Source organism: Hypanus sabinus, chromosome 28 (assembly GCF_030144855.1).
Source record: "Hypanus sabinus isolate sHypSab1 chromosome 28, sHypSab1.hap1, whole genome shotgun sequence".
NCBI lineage: Eukaryota > Metazoa > Chordata > Chondrichthyes > Myliobatiformes > Dasyatidae > Hypanus > Hypanus sabinus.
In genome coordinates, this window is record NC_082733.1 from 45069523 (window position 1) to 45089802 (window position 20280).

General features: G+C 50.8%; 1 protein-coding gene across 3 annotated transcripts in view; it reads left to right on the forward strand.

The window, feature by feature from the left end:
• Positions 1 to 20280, forward strand: part of afg2b (AFG2 AAA ATPase homolog B) — a 38809-nt gene that overhangs the window by 4897 nt on the left and 13632 nt on the right. For 2 of the 3 annotated variants that reach the window (XM_059953099.1, XM_059953097.1), the window contains exons 3-5: positions 5853 to 6014; positions 6096 to 6305; positions 10802 to 11035. In XM_059953099.1, the coding sequence (XP_059809082.1) occupies positions 5853 to 6014; positions 6096 to 6305; positions 10802 to 11035 (606 nt within the window). The remainder of the gene's footprint in view (positions 1 to 5852; positions 6015 to 6095; positions 6306 to 10801; positions 11036 to 20280) is intronic. The other variant, XM_059953098.1, reaches the window with a different exon arrangement.

A 20280-nucleotide genomic window follows, 5' to 3' on the forward strand; every position in this document is an offset into this window, starting at 1 on the left:
ACACTGACGGGCGATAGGTGTGGGGGTATACACACTGACGGGCGATAGGTGAGTGGGGGTGTACGCACCGACGGGCGATAGGTGAGGGGGGGTGTACGCACTGACGGGCGATAGGTGAGGGGGGGTGTACACAGTGACGGGCGATAGGTGAGGGGGGGTGTACACAGTGACGGGCGATAGGTGAGGGGGGGTGTACACAGTGACGGGCGATAGGTGGGGGAGGGTGTACTCACTGATGGGCGATAGGTGAGAGGGGGTGTACACAGTGACGGGCGATAGGTGTGGGGGTGTACACACGGACGGGCGATAGGTGAGGGGGTGTACACACTGACGGGCGATAGGTGAGGGGGTGTACACACTGACGGGCGATAGGTGAGGGGGTGTACACACTGACCGGTGAGAGGGGGTGTACGCAGTGACGGGCGATAGGTGAGGGGGTGTACACAGTGACGGGCAATAGGTGAGGGGGTGTACGCACCGACGGGCGATAGGTGAGGGGGTGTACACACTGACGGGCGATAGCTGAGAGGGGGTGTACACACTGACGGGCGATAGCTGAGAGGGGGTGTACACACTGACGGGCGATAGCTGAGGGGGGTGTACACACTGACCGGTGAGAGGGGGTGTACACAGTGACGGGCGATAGGTGAGGGGGTGTACACACTGACGGGCGATAGGTGAGGGGGTGTACACAGTGACGGGCGATAGGTGGGGTGTACACACTGACGGGCGATAGGTGAGGGGGTGTACACAGTGACGGGCGATAGGGGGTGTACGCACCGACGGGCGATAGGTGAGGGGGTGTACACACTGACGGGGCGATAGGTGTGGTTCTGTACACAGTGACGGGCGATAGGGGGTGTACGCACCGACGGGCGATAGGTGAGGGGGTGTACACACTGACGGGCGATAGGTGAGGGGGTGTACACAGTGACGGGCGATAGGTGTGGGGGTGTACACACTGACGGGCGATAGGTGAGGGGGTGTACACAGTGACGGGCGATAGGGGGTGTACGCACCGACGGGCGATAGGTGAGGGGGTGTACACACTGACGGGGCGATAGGTGTGGTTCTGTACACAGTGACGGGCAATAGGGGGTGTACGCACCGACGGGCGATAGGTGAGGGGGTGTACACAGTGACGGGCGATAGGTGAGGGGGTGTACACACTGACGGGCGATAGCTGAGAGGGGGTGTACACACTGACCGGTGAGAGGGGGTGTACACACTGACGGGCGATAGGTGAGGGGGTGTACACACTGACGGGCGATAGGTGAGGGGGTGTACACACTGACGGGCAATAGGTGTGGTTCTGTACACAGTGACGGGCAATAGGTGGGGGGGGTGTACACACTGACGGGCGATAGGTGAGGGGGTGTACACACTGACGGGCGATAGGTGAGGGGGTGTACACACTGACGGGCGATAGGTGAGGGGGTGTACACACTGACGGGCGATAGGTGAGGGGGTGTACACACTGACGGGCGATAAGTGAGGGGATGTACGCACTGACGGGCGATAGGTGAGGGGGTGTACACACTGACGGGCGATAGGTGAGGGGGTGTACGCACTGACGGGCAATAAGTGAGGGGGTGTACACAGTGACGGGCGATAGGTGAGGGGGTGTACGCACTGACGGGCGATAAGTGAGGGGATGTACACACTGACGGGCGATAGGTGGGGGGGTGTACACAGTGACGGGCGATAGGTGAGGGGGTGTACACACTGACGGGCAATAGGTGTGGTTCTGTACACAGTGACGGGCAATAGGTGGGGGGGGTGTACACAGTGACGGGCGATAGGTGTGGGGGTGTACACAGTGTCAGGCGATAGGTGAGAGGGGGTGTACCCACTGACGGGTTATAGGTGAGGTGGTGTACACACTGACGGGCGATAGTTGAGAGGGGGTTTACACACTGACGGGTGATAGTTGAGAGGGTGTACACACTGACGGGTGATAGGTGGGGGGGTACAGTGACGGGTGATAGGTGAAAGGGGGACTACACACTGACGGGTGATAGGTGGGGGCGTGTACACACTGTCAGAGGATAGATGTGGGTGTACACACTGACGGGTGATAGGTGGGGGGGTGTACACACTGACGGGTGATAGGTGGGGGGGTACAGTGACGGGTGATAGGTGAAAGGGGGACTACACACTGACGGGTGATAGGTGGGGGCGTGTACACACTGTCAGAGGATAGATGTGGGTGTACACACTGACGGGTGATAGGTGGGGGGGTGTACACACTGACGGGTGATAGGTGGGGGGGTACAGTGACGGGTGATAGGTGAAAGGGGGACTACACACTGACGGGTGATAGGTGGGGGCGTGTACACACTGTCAGAGGATAGATGGGGGTGTACACACTGACGGGTGATAGGTGGGGGGGTACAGTGACGGGTGATAGGTGAAAGGGGGTCTACACACTGACGGGTGATAGGTGGGGGGGTGTACACACTGACGGGTGATAGGTGGGGGCGTGTACACACTGTCAGAGGATAGATGGGGGTGTACACACTGACGGGTGATAGGTGGGGGGGTACAGTGACGGGTGATAGGTGAAAGGGGGTCTACACACTGACGGGTGATAGGTGGGGGGGTGTACACACTGACGGGTGATAGGTGGGGGCGTGTACACACTGTCAGAGGATAGATGGGGGTGTACACACTGACGGGTGATAGTTGGGGGGGTACAGTGACGGGTGATAGGTGAAAGGGGGTCTACACACTGGCGGGTGATAGGTGGGGGGGTGTACACACTGGCGGGTGATAGGTGGGGGGGTGTACACACTGACGGGTGATAGGTGGGGGCGTGTACACACTGTCAGAGGATAGATGGGGGTGTACACACTGACGGGTGATAGTTGGGGGGGTACAGTGACGGGTGATAGGTGAAAGGGGGTCTACACACTGACGGGTGATAGGTGGGGGCGTGTACACACTGTCAGAGGATAGATGGGAGTGTACACAGTGACAGGTGATAGGTGGGGTGTGTACACACTGACGGGTGATAGTTGGGGGGGTGTATACACTGTCAGAGGATAGGTGGGGGGTACATAGTGACGGGTGATAAGTGAGAGGGGGTTTACACACTGACGGGCGATAGGTGGGGGGGTGTACACACTGACGAGTGATAGGTGAGGGGGTGTACACACTGTCAGAGGATAGATGGGGGTGTACACAGTGACAGGTGATAGGTGGGGTGTGTACACACTGACGAGTGATAGTTGGGGGGGTGTATACACTGTCAGAGGATAGGTGGGGGGTACATAGTGACGGGTGATAAGTGAGAGGGGGTTTACACACTGACGGGTGATAGTTGAGAGGGTTTACACACTGACGGGTGATAGTTGAGAGGGTGTACACACTGACGAGTGATAGGTGAGGGGGTGTACACACTGACAGGTGATAGTTGAGAGGGGGTGTACACACTGACCGGTGAGAGGGGGTGTACACAGTGACGGGTGATAGGTGAAAGGGGGTCTACACACTGACGGGTGATAGGTGGGGGGGTGTACACACTGACGGGTGATAGGTGGGGGCGTGTACACACTGTCAGAGGATAGATGGGGGTGTACACACTGACGGGTGATAGGTGGGGGGGTACAGTGACGGGTGATAGGTGAAAGGGGGTCTACACACTGACGGGTGATAGGTGGGGGGGGTGTACACACTGACGGGTGATAGGTGGGGGCGTGTACACACTGTCAGAGGATAGATAGGGGTGTACACACTGACGGGTGATAGGTGGGGGGGTACAGTGACGGGTGATAGGTGAAAGGGGGTCTACACACTGACGGGTGATAGGTGGGGGGGTGTACACACTGACGGGTGATAGGTGGGGGCGTGTACACACTGTCAGAGGATAGATGGGGGTGTACACAGTGACAGGTGATAGGTGGGGTGTGTACACACTGACGGGTGATAGTTGGGAGGGTGTATACACTGTCAGAGGATAGGTGGGGGGTACATAGTGACGGGTGATAAGTGAGAGGGGGTTTACACACTGACGGGTGATAGTTGAGAGGGTGTACACACTGACGGGTGATAGGTGAGGGGGTGTACACACTGACGGGTGATAGTTGGGAGGGTGTATACACTGTCAGAGGATAGGTGGGGGGTACATAGTGACGGGTGATAAGTGAGAGGGGGTTTACACACTGACGGGTGATAGTTGAGAGGGTGTACACACTGACGGGTGATAGGTGAGGGGGTGTACACACTGACAGGTGATAGTTGAGAGGGGGTGTACACACTGACGGGTGATAGGTGGGGGGGTACAGTGACGGGTGATAGGTGAAAGGGGGTCTACACACTGACGGGTGATAGGTGGGGGGGTGTACACACTGACGGGTGATAGGTGGGGGCGTGTACACACTGTCAGAGGATAGATGGGGGTGTACACACTGACGGGTGATAGGTGGGGGGGTACAGTGACGGGTGATAGGTGAAAGGGGGTCTACACACTGGCGGGTGATAGGTGGGGGGGGTGTACACACTGACGGGTGATAGGTGGGGGCGTGTACACACTGTCAGAGGATAGATGGGGGTGTACACACTGACGGGTGATAGGTGGGGGGGTACAGTGACGGGTGATAGGTGAAAGGGGGTCTACACGCTGACGGGTGATAGGTGGGGGGGTGTACACACTGATGGGTGATAGGTGGGGGCGTGTACACACTGTCAGAGGATAGATGTGGGTGTACACACTGACGGGTGATAGGTGGGGGAGTACAGTGACGGGTGATAGGTGAAAGGGGGTCTACACACTGACGGGTGATAGGTGGGGGGGTGTACACACTGACGGGTGATAGGTGGGGGCGTGTACACACTGTCAGAGGATAGATGGGGGTGTACACAGTGACAGGTGATAGGTGGGGTGTGTACACACTGACGGGTGATAGTTGGGGGGGTGTATACACTGTCAGAGGATAGGTGGGGGGTACATAGTGACGGGTGATAAGTGAGAGGGGGTTTACACACTGACGGGTGATAGTTGAGAGGGTGTACACACTGACGGGTGATAGGTGAGGGGGTGTACACACTGACAGGTGATAGTTGAGAGGGGGTGTACACACTGACGGGTGATAGGTGGGGGGGTACAGTGACGGGTGATAGGTGAAAGGGGGTCTACACACTGACGGGTGATAGGTGGGGGGGTGTACACACTGTCAGAGGATAGATGGGGGTGTACACAGTGACAGGTGATAGGTGGGGTGTGTACACACTGACGGGTGATAGGTGGGGTGGTGTACACACTGTCAGAGGGTAGATGCGGGGGTACACTGTGACAGGTGATAGGTGGGGGGTGTACACACTGACGGTTGATAGGTGAGGGGATGTACACACTGACGGGTGATAGGTGGGGGGTGTACCCACTGACGGTTGATAGATGAGGGGGGAGATAGGAGAGGAGAGTGGATCATGGAAGGAAGTGAAGGAGGGGAGGTGATGGGCAGATAAGGAGAAGAGGTAGGTTGAGAGGTGAATGGAAAGGACGAGGAGGGAGGGGGACAAGCCAGTATTTGTGCCATTAGGTTGGACTGCTGAAGCGATTGCCCGGCCTGTTTAAATCCCCCGCTCCCCCGCTGTTAAATTTGTTTAAATCCCCCCTCTTCCCCCGTTAAATTTATTTAAATTGTTAAAATCCCCCTCTTTCCCCGCTGTTAAATTGTTAAAATCCCCCTCTTTCCCCGCTGTTAAATTGTTATGCCCCGCTGTTTAAATCCTCCACTCCTCCCTGCTGTTAAGTTTATTTATTTTAATAAATTCCCCTCTTCCCCCCACCGCTGTTAAATTTGTTTAAATCCCCCGCTTCCCCCACTGTTAAGTTTCCTATTTCTCTGAAGCAGGACTCGGTGAAGCCTCAGATAACCCTTGCAGACTTCCAGGAGGCGCTGAAAGTGGTATACCCTTCCTCTCTCCGGAGCAGTATTGGCCTGACTGATTTCAGACCTGTGCACTGGGACCAGATCGGGGGCCTGGATGAAGTCAAACTGAAACTAAGGCAGGTAATGACCAGCAGCTTCACTTGTTTTAATCGCCTTCTCTGTGTCGCTCACACACTGACCACCGTGCCATTCCTTTGGCAGAGCGTTGAGTGGCCTTTGAGATACCCGGAAGCCTTTGTGAGGATGGGGCTGCAGCCTTGCCGGGGTATCCTCCTGTATGGACCACCAGGCTGTGCAAAGACCACGCTAGTGAAGGCGGCTGCCTCCAGCTGCCACTGCTCCTTGCTGTCGGTCAGCGGGGCTGAACTCTTCTCCCCCTTTGTGGGAGATTCTGAAAAGGCATTGGCTGAGGTGAGTATTTACCCTACAATTATATGTAGACTCCCCAAGCACTGAAAGGACCCAAGGACCAACATGGGGACACAGTGTTCAGTCTGGTCTCTGCCCCCCTACCAGTCTGGCTCTGCCTTGGGCTGAAGCACGCTGTTATCACTGAAGAAGGTGTATGAAGCTTATCAAAAGGGAAGGGTGGGTTCTCTTAAAGACACAGGAGTGGACGTGAAGAGGATGTTTCCTATGTGGGGCAGTCTAGGATCAGAGGGCACAACCTCAGAATGGAGGGACATCCATTTAAAACAGAAATGAGGTGAAATTTCTTTAGCCAGAGGATGGTGAATTTGTGGAATTCATTGCCACCAGTGGCTGTGGCCGTCATTCGGTAGAGGTTTCTAGAGTTGTTTGTGAGGATTTAAACGGGGGTGGGAAATAGAGGGATAGTGCTGATTTACAAACAGAGGCAATGTGTAGTGAGACTACCACCAAAAGTTTATGGATCATTGGGATCTCTTCCAGCGAAGGTATGCCCTTACAAGAGGGATGGGTTACACATGAACCCAAGGGGTCCAATATCCTTGCAGACAAATTGGCTGGAACTGTTTGGGAAAGTTTAAAATAATTTGGCGGGGATGGGAAACGGAGTGATAGTGCTGAGGATGAGGTAGTGATTTACAAACAGAGGCAACGTGTAGCTAGACTCCAAGCAAGAAGTGGCAAAATTGCAGTCAACAGGATGAGTTGCAATGTAAAAGGCAAACAATGTTGAAAAAGGTGAATACAGGACTGAAGGTGTTATATTTAAATGTGCACAGTATACGGTATAAGGTGGTGAACTTGTAGCACAATTACAGACAGACATGTATGATGTTGTGGGCATCACTGAATCATGGCTGAAAGAAGATTATAGCTGGGAGCTTAATGTCCAAGGATACATTGTATTGAAAGGGCAAGCAGGAAGGCAGAGGGGGTGGCATTGTTCTGTTGGTAAAAAATGAAATCAAATCATTAGAAAGAGGTTACATCAGGTCAGAAGATGTTGAATTGTTGTGGATGGAGCAAAGGAACTGCAAGAGTAAAAATATCCTGATGGAAGTTACATACAAACTCCCAAATAGTAGTAAGGATGTGCTCTACAAATTATAGCGGGAGATAGAAAATACATGCCAAAAGGGCAATGTTACACTAGTCAGGAGGGATTTCAATATGAATGTGGATTGGAAAAATCAGGTTGGTGCTGGATCCCAAGAGAGGAAATTAGTAGAATACCTGTGAGATGGCTTTTTACATCAGCTCGTGGTTGAGGCCACTAGGGGATCAGTTATTTCTGGATTGGGTGTTGTGGAATGAATTGGAATTGATTAGAGCTTGAAGTAAAAGAATTCTTAGGGGCAAGTGATCATAATATGAAATTTGAGAAAAAGCTAAAGTCAGATGTATCAGTATTACAGTGGAGTAAGGGAATTACAGAGGCATAAGTGAAGAATTGGCTAAAATTGATGGGGAAAGAACTCTGCCAGGGATGATGGCAGAGCAGCAATGGCTGAAATTTCTGTAAGTAACTCGGAAGGCGCAGGATATATACGTACCAAAGAGGAAGAAGTATTCTAAAGGCAGATGTCTAATGAGAAGCTTAGCCAACGTAAAAACTAAAGAGAGGGCATATAATAAATCAAAACTTAGTGTGAAGGTAGAGGATTGGGAAGTTTTTAAAAACCAATGGAAGGCAACTAAAAAAGTAATTAAAAAGGAAAAGTTGGAATGCGAAAGTAAACTAGCCAAAAAATATTAAAGACGATGCCAGACATTTCTTCAGATATATAAAGTGTGGAGAGGTGAGAGTAGATGTAGGACTGCTGGAAAATGACGCTGGAGGGGGAGTGCAAGACAATGGCAGATGAACTGCATAAGTATTTTGCTTCCATCTTCACTGTGGAAGACACTCGCAGAATGGTGGAAGTTCTAGAATGTAAGGGCACAGAAGGGTGTGAAGTTGTCGTTACTAGGGAGAAGGTTCTTGGGAAAGTGAAAGGTCTGAAGGTAAATACGTCACCTCGACCAGATGGACTACATACCAGAGTTCTTAAAAAGTGGCTGAGGAGATTGTGGAGGCATTAGTAATGATCTTTCAAGAGTCGCTAGATTCTCGAATGGTTCCTGAAGACTGGAAAATTGCAAATGTCACTCAGATGCAGAAGAAAGGAAACTATAGGCTAGTTAGTCTGACCTCAGTGGTTGGGAAGATGTTGGAGTCAATTATTAAGGATGAGGTCTCAGGGTACTTGGAGGCACATGATAAAATAGGCCGTAGTCAGCATGGTTTCCTCGAGGGAAAATCTTGCCTGACAAATCTTCTGGAATTCTCCGAAGAAACAACAAGCAGGATAGACGATGGAGAAATCGGCTGATGTTTTGTACTTGGATTTTCAGAAGGCCTTTGACAAGGTGCTACACATGAGGCTGCATAACAAGCTACAAGCCCATGGTATTAATGGAAAGATTCTAGCAAAGATAAAGCAAGAGGCAAAGAGTGGGAGAGTCTAAGATCAGAGGACACAGCCTCAAAATAGAGGGATGTCCTTTTAGAACGGAGATGAAGGGGAATTTGTTTAGTCAAAGAGTGGTGAATCTGTGGAGTTCATTGCCACAGGTGGCTGAGGAGGCCAAATCTTTACATATATTTAAGGCAGAGGTTGATAGATTCTTGATTGGGCACGGCATGAAGGGGTATGGGGAGAAGGCAGGAGACTGGGGCTGAGAGCCATGATGAAATGATGGAGCAGACCTGATGGGCCAAATGGCCTAATTTAGCTCCTATATCTTATGGTCTTGAGCAGAGGTTGATAGATTCTTAATTAGTCAGGGTGGAAAGACAGGAGAATATGAGTTGAGAGGGATAATAAATCAGCCATAATGGAATGGTGGAGCAGACTCAATGGGCTGAATGGTCTAATCCTGCTCCTGTGTCTTCTGGGTTTATGGCTGAAGCTAGAGGAGGTGAGTGAAGTCCCAAATGAGTCCTTCATTTTGGTACTCACCAAGGAGAAGGACACAAGATGGGAAGATCAAGGAGCATCTCTTGATGTTTCTGGGCATGTTATGGGTGGAGTGGTGTTGGTTCCCATTAAGAATATTAAAATGAACCATCTCCAGGGCTCAGAGGAATTTATCCTAGGTTAGGGAGAGAGGCAACAGGAGACTGTTGTAGGCCTTGACAGAGATCTTTGTGTTCTCGCTAACCATGAAAACTGAAGAACAGCCAGTATTGTTCATTTGTTTAAGAAGGGCACAGGGATAGTCAAGGAAATTATTGGCCAATGGGCCCTGCATCAGTGGTAGAGAAATTAGCAGAGAGGATTCTTGGAGCAGGAGGCACTCACGGTGGGAAAACATGGATTAATTACAGATAGTCTGCAAAAGTTGGGCAGCAAAATCCTGTTTACAGTGAGAAACATAGAAAACCTACAGCACAATACAGGCCCTTTGGCCCACAATGCTATGCCAAACATGTATTTACTTTAGAAATTACCTAGAGTTACCCATAGCCCTCTGTTTTACTAAGCTCCATGTACCTATCCAGGAGTCTCTCTTAAAAGACTTGTATCCACCTCCACTACCATTGCCGGCAGCCCATTCCACGCATTCACCACTCTCTGTATAAAAAAACTTACCCCTGACATCCCCTCTGTACTTACAACGAAGCACCTTAAAACTGTGTCCTCTCCTACTAGCCATTTCAGCCCTGGGGAAAAGCCTCTGACTATCCACACAATCGATGCCTCTCATCATCTTACACCTCTATCAGGTTACTTCTCATCCTCTGTCACTCCAAGGAGAAAAGGCCAAGTTCAACTAACCTTTTCTCATAGGGCATGCTCCCCAATCCAGGCAGCATCCTTGTAAATCTACTCTGTACCCTTTCTATGGCTTCTACATCCTTCCTGTAGTGAGGCGACCAGAACTGAGCACAGTACACTTATCTGGGTTGAACTCCATCTGCCACTTCTCAGCCCAGTTTTGCATCCTATCAGTGTCCAGCTGCAACTTCTGACAGCCCACCACACTATCCACAACACCCCCAACTTTTGTGGGCAAACTCAATAATCCATCTCTCCACTTCCTCATCCAGAGTAGGGGTCTTTGTGCTGCCGGAGAGGCAGCAGCCGATGCAATACCAATGTTCAGACGTGTTTAGACAGGCACATGAAAACAGGGAGTGGAGGGATAGAAACCCTGTGCAGCCCAGTGGTTTTAGTTCGGCTGGTATTGTGTTCAGCACTCTCATAGTGGGCTGAAGGGCCTGTTCCTGTACTAATCTTCAAGTAATCAATACTTAAAACATAACGGCTGTGATTCAGATGCTCTTGGGTTGATGGGGATTTGGGCATCTAGTATCCAGTTCCTTTCCCCCATTGTGTTGCTAGCATCCTCCCTGCTGGCCTGGGGCCCAGTGGCCTCTTTCCCCTCTCCCATTCTGACCTCCTCTCAGGAACCTCTGCTGGGTTTCCCTGCAGGTGTTCCGCCAGGCTCGAGCTGCGTCTCCCTCAATCCTGTTTCTCGACGAGATTGATGCGATAGTTGGGTCCCGGTCTGCTGATGCTGCCAATGGCCACAGTGTTGGAGAGCGGGTGCTGTCTGTGCTTCTGAATGAGATGGATGGTATTGGACACCCACTGTCTGAGGGAAGGGGTACCAGGAGCATTCCACCCGCGTGCGAAGCGGGTCAGGCCGAGGAGCACACGAGAAAGGTGAGATGCTAAAACAATTAAACGTGTGTTGACTGGGATGGGTGATGGGACGTGTGTGCTCACTGGGATGGGCGATGGGGCGTGTGTGTTGACTGGGACGGGTGATGGGACGTGTGTGCTGACTGGGACGGGCGATGGGACGTGTGTGCTGACTGGGACGGGCGATGGGACGTGTGTGCTGACTGGGATGGGCGATGGGACGTGTGTGCTGACTGGGATGGGCGATGGGACGTGTGTGCTGACTGGGATGGGCGATGGGACGTGTGTGCTCACTGGGATGGGTGATGGGACGTGTGTGCTCACTGGGTTGCGTGATGGGACGTGTGTGCTCACTGGGGTGGGTGATGGGGCGTGTGTGCTCACTGGGATGGGCGATGGGACGTGTGTGCTCACTGGGATGGGCGATGGGACGTGTGTGCTCACTGGGACGGGCGATGGGACGTGTGTGCTGACTGGGACGGGCGATGGGACGTGTGTGCTGACTGGGATGGGCGATGGGACGTGTGTGCTGACTGGGATGGGCGATGGGACGTGTGTGCTCACTGGGATGGGTGATGGGACGTGTGTGCTCACTGGGATGGGTGATGGGACGTGTGTGCTCACTGGGATGGGCGATGGGGCGTGTGTGCTCACTGGGATGGGCGATGGGACGTGTGTGCTCACTGGGATGGGCGATGGGACGTGTGTGCTCACTGGGATGGGTGATGGGACGTGTGTGCTCACTGGGATGGGCGATGAGACGTGTGTGCTGACTGGGATGGGTGATGGGACGTGTGTGCTCACTGGGATGGGTGATTGGACGTGTTTGCTGACTGGGATGGGTATAAATTTTAATCCTGTGTATCATCAGATGAATAAATTGTGTGACCCACCTGCACAAGCACTGGCCCTAATGTGTCACCCAGTGTGGTGCTATGATTTGATTCACACATCATTCAGACTCTGGGGGGTGGGGGGTTCCATGCCATGGACCCTTGCCATCAACTGGGGGGTCTGTGGACTCCAGGTTGGAAACCCCTACTCTGGAATAAAGCAAGCTAGATTGGGAAACAGCTTGGGAACTAACTCGGTGAAGTGTGGGGTTGCTGGGTATCAGAACACGGCAGAAGTCGTTCGGCACTCGATGCCAGTGTCTGTCTCTACTGCAGCTGCGTCGCTCCTTTGTGGCTTACTGACCTTCCAGGGGTGCAGGTATCCTGACACAGTCTGTATTCAGGGTTACTGGACAGCTTCTACCGGCCTTGGTGTGTAGCTGGTCCCACAGTACTGTGTGTCAGGAGTTCCAGCAGATAAACCTAGTGAGGGTCAAGTTTTACTTGGTTTGTGTTGCCTTTCAAGGTTGTGGACGTGCGAGGTGCTTGGTATGGCCTCGGTGAGAAATTGTAGCGCACTGTCTGTGCCAAGGCTGCTGGGAATGTTGAAGGTAGTCGATGTCCTGCTGATTGGTGTGAACGGATTTGACCCTTTTGTATGTTCTTGCTCCTGAACATGGTGGCACAGTAAGATTGGGGTTCAGTTCCTGCCGCCCTCTGTAAGGAGTTTGTACCTAATCTCCATGACCTTTGGGGTTTTCTCTGGGTGATGTGGCTTCCACACACATTCTGACAACATACGGGTTGGGTTAGTAAGTTGTGCGAATGCTGAAAGCACAGTGATACTCATGGCTGCATGATCTCACTGATTTGATTTGGTGAAAATGATGCATTTCACTGTGTGTTTCAATGTACATATGAGAAATAAAGCTAATCTTTAAAGAACTCTTCTAGGCAGATGGAGTGTGCTCCATCATACTGCTGCCTTGTGCCTTGCAGGTGGTGCAGGGGCTGGGTCATCAGAACGTGAGTCGCTCACTGTACACGTTCTCAGCCACTCTATACCACAGAAGCGATGTGTCTGATTGGACAGTTACAATTCTGTTTGCTGATTGTGGCTAGAGAGAGCGTGTTACATGAGGTTCCAGGCTCCATGTAGCCACAGACTCTTCATCTGAGGCACTGTACAGGAATATAACCCTTGTACAACTCTGTCAGCGAGCTCCTCTTCTCACCTCCGTCAAAAGTTCAAAGTAAATTCATTATTAAATGATGTATATATTACCATACACAATCCTGAGATTCATTTTCCTATGGGCATTCACAGTAAATACAAGAAACACAGTAGAAATACCAAGAAGTTGGACAAACAACCACTGAACAAAAGACTATATACAGAAAGAGAAATAATAAATAAATCAGAAAATATTTCCAGAACATGAGATGTAGAGTCCTTGAAAGTGTTGTGGGAACAGTTCATTGCTGGGTTGATTGAAGTTATCCACACTGGTTGAGGGATAATGACAGGTGGAAGGAGGAAGCAATTGAGAGTTAAGCCAAGGACACCGCACTGATGTTCGGGTCCATCAGTAACTGCAGCCATCTTCCTCTGTGCCTCAACCTCTGGAGGCTCTCCCTTTGTGCCCATGCCTTCCTGATGTCAAGGCTCATTTCTGGAACTCATCTACTGGGTGACATGGTAGTGTAGCAGTTGGCATAATGCTTATAGTGCCTGCAACCCCAGTTTGATTCCTGTCACTGTCTGTAAGGATTGTGGATGTTCTCTCCGTGGATCTGCATTGGGTTCTCCAGTTTTCTCCCACAGTCCAAATGTGTACAGGTAGTAGGTTATTCTGGTCACATGGCTGTACCGGCTCTTTGGGCTGGAAGAACCAGTTCCTGTGCTGCATCCTAAAGATACAGGTCAGCTTCATTTATCACATGTACATCAAAACATACAATGACGCCTGGGTCGTCATTGGATGCTGGGGTGGGGGACCTCTGTGTCGGTGCCAACACTGAGGATGTGCTGGGGTGGGGGGCCTCTGTGTCGGTGCCAACACTGAGGATGTGCTGGGGTGGGGGGCCTCTGTGTCCGGTGCCAACACTGAGGATGTGCTGGGGTGGGGGGCCTCTGTGTTGGTGCCAACACTGAGGATGTGCTGGGGTGGGGGGCCTCTGTGTCAGTGCCAACACTGAGGATGTGCTGGGGTGGGGGGCCTCTGTGTCGGTGCCAACACTGAGGATGTGCTGGGGTGGGGGGCCTCTGTGTCGGTGCCAACACTGAGGATGTGCTGGGGTGGGGGGCGTCCGGTGCCAACACTGAGGATGTGCTGGGGTGGGGGACCTCTGTGTCGGAGCCAACACTGAGGATGTGCTGGGGTGGGGGGCCTCTGTGTCGGTGCCAACACTGAGGATGTGCTGGGGTGGGGGGCCTCTGTGTCGGTGCCAACACTGAGGATGTGCTGGGGTGGGGGGCCTCTGTGTCCGGTGCCAACACTGAGGATGTGCTGGGGTGGGGGGCCTCTGTGTTGGTGCCAACACTGAGGATGTGCTGGGGTGGGGGGCCTCTGTGTCGGTGCCAACACTGAGGATGTGCTGGGGTGGGGGGCCTCTGTGTCGGTGCCAACACTGAGGATGTGCTGGGGTGGGGGGCCTCTGTGTCGGTGCCAACACTGAGGATGTGCTGGGGTGGGGGGCCTCTGTGTCGGTGCCAACACTGAGGATGTGCTGGGGTGGGGGGCCTCTGTGTCGGTGCCAACACTGAGGATGTGCTGGGGTGGGGGACCTCTGTGTCGGAGCCAACACTGAGGATGTGCTGGGGTGGGGGGCCTCTGTGTCGGTGCCAACACTGAGGATGTGCTGGGGTGGGGGGCCTCTGTGTCGGTGCCAACACTGAGGATGTGCTGGGGTGGGGGGCCTCTGTGTCCGGTGCCAACACTGAGGATGTGCTGGGGTGGGGGGCCTCTGTGTTGGTGCCAACACTGAGGATGTGCTGGGGTGGGGGGCCTCTGTGTCGGTGCCAACACTGAGGATGTGCTGGGGTGGGGGGCCTCTGTGTCGGTGCCAACACTGAGGATGTGCTGGGGTGGGGGGCCTCTGTGTCGGTGCCAACACTGAGGATGTGCTGGGGTGGGGGGCCTCTGTGTCGGTGCCAACACTGAGGATGTGCTGGGGTGGGGGGCCTCTGTGTCGGTGCCAACACTGAGGATGTGCTGAGGTGGGGGGCCTCTGTGTCGGTGCCAACACTGAGGATGTGCTGGGGTGGGGGGCGTCCGGTGCCAACACTGAGGATGTGCTGGGGTGGGGGGCCTCTGTGTCGGTGCCAACACTGAGGATGTGCTGGGGTGGGGGGCGTCCGGTGCCAACACTGAGGATGTGCTGGGGTGGGGGGCCTCTGTGTCGGTGCCAACACTGAGGATGTGCTGGGGTGGGGGGCCTCTGTGTCGGAGCCAACACGGTCTGAGGATGTGCTGGGGAAGGCCTGCAAGTTTCAGCATGCTTCTGGAGCTAGCAGAGCGTGCCCACAGCTGACCCTAACCCATACATCTTTGGGAGGAAACCTGCATAGTCACAAGGAGAATGTACAAACTTCTTAGCAGCTGTGGCGGAAAACAAACTCTTTGGTGGGCCAGTGATGATGTTTAGTGAAGAGTGCTGCTGACAGATTCATACAGGCTATCTGTGGGGCGTGTCATTTATAATCTGAGAGTATTGTCTGGAGAGGGACCCCTCGCTTTGTGGTCTGAGAGTATTGTCTGGAGAGGGACCCCTCGCTTTGTGGCTGAGAGTATTGTCTGGAGAGGGACCCCTCACTTTGTGGTCTGAGAGTATTGTCTGGAGAGGGACCCCTCGCTTTGTGGTCTGAGAGTATTGTCTGGAGAGGGACCCCTTGCTTTGTGGCTGAGCTGGATGGAGTATCTGGGTTGCCTTGTCTTGTTTTCTGCAGGAACAATATACTTGGCAATGTTTCCTGTTGGGTAGGTGCCAGGGCTATTGGACAGTGGCAGGTTGTCCAGAGGTGTGGCTGGGTCTGAAACACAGAGCTCAGTGTGACAGTGTCTGATTTCACCGGGCCAGGAGAGCTTCTGCTGCCAGTAGACGGGTGTATAATGGGTGTTGTAGATGATATAAAGGTTGGTGGCATTGTGGATAACCTCGCAGATTGCATATAGATATGGGCCGAGAAATGACAGATGCATGAAGTTTAATGTGGCCGAGTATGAGGTTTTGAGGTCAAAGGAATAATATACTGTTGAACAACACGCAAAATGCTAGAGCAACTCAGCGGGGAGGAATAAAGCCGTCTTTCTTTGGAGCAAGGCACACTGGAAAGAAAAGGGGCAGAATGCAGAAGGTGGTATATACTATTGATATGCAGGGGAATCTGCAAGTGACCTACCTGCTAGCTGACAATCGTGCATCGCATGTTTGCCTTTATTAGTCAGGGAAATAAGTTCAAGAGTTGGGAAAGTTTTATAAAACTCTAGATATGCTGCTTCCATAAGACCATGAAACATATGAGCAGAATTAGGTCATTTTGACCATCATGGCTGATCCCAGACCACACCTTCTCACCATAACCTTTGATGCCCTGGCTGATCAGAAAACAATCAACGTCCGCCTTAAATATACCCACGGACTTGGACTCTACTGCAGCTGTGGCAGAGCATTCCACAGATTCACTACTCTCTGGTTAAAAAAACTTCCTCCTTACCTCTGTTCTAATAGGTTGTCTTTCAAATCTGAGACTGTGCCCTCTAGTTCTGGATACCCCCACCATAGGAAGTATCCTTTCCACGTCCACCTGATCTAGTCCTTTCAACATTCGATATGTTTCACCGAGATCCCCCCACTTTCTTCTAAATTCGAGTGAGTACAGGCCTGAAGCTGCCAAACACTCCTCATATGTTAATCCCTTAATTCCCAGAATCATCCTCATGAACCTCCTCTGGACTCTCTCCAATGACAACACATCCTTTTCTGAGATATGGGGACCAAAACTGTTGACAGTACTCCCAAGTGCGGCCTGACTAGTGTCTTATAAAGCCTCTGCATTATCTCCTTGCTTTTATAGTCCATTCCCCTTGAAATAAATGCCAATATTGCATTTGCTTTCTTTACCACAGACTCAACCTATGAATTAACCTTCTGGGAGTCTTGCATAATGTCTCCTAAGTCCCAATGCACCGCTGATGTTTGAACCTTCTCCCATTTAGATAATAGTCCATACTATTGTTCCTTTTACCAAATTGCATTATCATACATTTCCCAATACTGTATTCCATCTGCCACTTTTTTGTCCATTTTTCCAATTTGTCTAAGTCATGTTGCAATCAACAGTACCTACCCCTCCACCTATCTTCGTATCATCTACAAACTTCGGAACAAAGCCATCAGTTCCATTATCTAAATCATTGACAAACAATGAGAAAAGTAGCGGTCACAATATTGATCCCTGAGGAACACCACTAGTCACTGACAGCCAACCAGAAAAGGCCTCCTTTATTCCCAGTCACTGCCTCCTGCTTGTCAGCCATTCCTCTATCCATGCCAGTATCTTTCTTGTAATGCCTTAGGATTTTATCTTGTTAAACAGTATCATGTGTGGCATCTTATCAAATGCGTTCTGAAAATCCACATAAAATGACATCCACTGCCTCTCCTTTGTCCACCCTGTTTGTTACTTTCTCAAAGAGAAAGTACTTTCCTCTAACAGGCAAGATTTCCCTTCAAAAAAACCATGCTGACTTTGGCTTAATTTTATCATTAGTCTCCAAGTACCTCCAAACCTCATCCTTAATAATTGACTCCCAACACTTTCCCAACCACTGAGGTCAGGCTAACTGGCCTATAATTTCCTTTCTTTTGCCTTCCTCCCTTCTTAAAGAGTGGAGTGATATTTGTAATCTTTTAGTCCTCAAGGACCGCGTCAGAATCAAATGATCCTTGAAAGATCATGACCAATGCATTCGTTATCTCTTCAGCAACCTCTTTCAGGACTCTGGGATGTAGTCCATCTGGTCCAGGTGACTTATCCACCTTAAAACCTTTCAGTTTGCCTAGTATTTTTCCTTTGGAATAGCAATGGCACTCACTCCTGCTCCCTGACGCTCAATGGACCTCTGGCACACGGCTAGCATCTTCAACAGTGAAGACAGATGCAGAGTACCCATTAACATAAGAGATAGGAGCAGGAGTAGGCCAATCGGCCCCTCAAGCCTGCTCCGCCATTCAACAAGGTCATGGCTGATCCAATCTTAACTCTAGTTTTCACCGAATCCCACAAGGCAACAGTGCCAACCAACAGGGCACCATGCCGCCCATTTTATTTTATTATTCATCCCGCCCAAACCCATGTGATCACCCGGGGGGGGGGGGGGGGAATGATTTGCCAATTGAGGAGAAAAAATCTGGAAAATTCCTCTCCGACCCATCCAGGCTATCGAAAACTGGCCCAGGAGATCATATGGCTAATCTAAACCTAGCCTCATGTCCACTTAGCTGCTCGTTCACTGTATCCCCTAATGCTATTTTTATCCAGGAAAATGTCTATCTCCATTTTGAATTTATTGAGTGTAGTAGCTTCCACAGCTCTCTGGGGCAGTAAATTCCACAGCCCCGCTAACCTCTGAGTGAAGAAATTTCTCCTCATCTCAGTCCTGGAACGGCATCCCCTTATTTTAAGATTATGCCCCTTAGTCCTACTTTCACCCATCATTGGGAACATTCTCCCCACATCCACCTGATCAAGCCCCTTCACAATCTTATATGTTTCAATAAGATCGCCTCTCATTCTTCGGAACTCCAATGAGTAGTCCCAATCTACTCAACCTCTCATCATACATCAACCCACCCATCCCTGGAATTAACCTAGTGAACCTTCCCTGCACTGCTTCAAGAGCCAGTATGTCCTTTCTTAAATATGGACACCAGAACTGCACGCAGTACTCCAGGTGTGGTCTCACCAATACCCGGTACAACTGCAGTAAGACCTCCCTGTTCTTATACTCCATCCCCCTAGCAATAAAAGCCAGCATTCCATTGGCCTTCTTGACCACCTGCTGCACTTGCATACTAACTTTTTGTGTTTCCTGCACCAGGACCCCCAGATCCCTTTGCACAGAAGCACTTTCCAGTTTCTCTCCATTTAGATAATAACTTGCTCTATTATTTTTCCTGCCAAAGTGCAAGACCTCACACTTGTCAGTATTATATTTCATCTGCCAAATGTCTGCCCAATCACTCAGCCTGTCTATGTCCCCCTGCAGGGTTTCAATGTCCTCCGCACTCATTACACTCCCTCCCAACTTAGTGTCATCAGCAAACTTCGATACATTGAACTTAGTCCCTTTCTCCAAATCATTAATATAGATTGTAAAGAGTTGGGGTCCCAACACCGACCCCTGCGGAACACCACTAGTCACCAACTGCCAGTCTGAGAATAAACCATTTATCCCAACTCTCTGTTTTCTGTTAGAAAGCCAATCCTCCACCCATGCCAGAATATTATCCCCAATCCCATGATTTTTTACTTTAAGTAATAATCTTTGGTGTGGCACCTTGTCAAATGCCTTTTGGAAGTCCAAATACACCACATCCACTTGTTCCCCTTTATCTACCCTATATGTTATGTCCTCAAAGAACTCCAACAAATTTGTCAAACATGACTTACCTTTTGTAAAGCCATGCTGACTTTGTCCTATTAAGCTATGTTTATCCAAATGCCCTGTTACTGTTTCCTTAATTATCGATTCCAACATTTTGCCAACCACAGATGTTAGGCTAACTGGCCTATAATTCCCAGCCTTCTGACTATTGCCCTTTTTAAATAAAGGAGTTACATAAGCATTTTTCCAATCTGCCGGGACCATTGCCAAGTCCAGCGAGTTTTGAAAAATTATCACTAATGCATCCACAATCCTGACCGCCACTTCCCTTAAGACCCTAGGATGCAAGCCATCCGGTCCAGGGGATTTATCCACCTTCAGTCCCATTAATTTATCAAGTACCATTTCCTTGGTGATTTGAATCATAGTTAGCTTCTCTCCCCCTAGAGCCCCCTGTTTATCCAGTGTTGGGATATTTTGAGTGTCCTCTACTGTAAAAAACTGATACAAAATATTTGTTCAGCGTTTCTGCCATCTCCATGTCCCCTACCATTAATTTCCTGGTCTCATTTTCTAGGGGACCAACATTTACTTTAGCCACCCTTTTTCTTTTTACGTAACTATCTGCTTTTATGTTTTTTGCCAATTTACTTGCATAATCTATCTTCCCCTTCTTAATCAATCTTTTTGTTATTTGCTGCTGATCCTTAAAAGCTTCTCGACCTTCAATCTTCCCACTAGATTTAGTTACCTTATATAACTTTCTTTTTAGTCGTATACTTTGCTTTATTTCTTTACTTAGCCACGGATAACTATTTTTTTC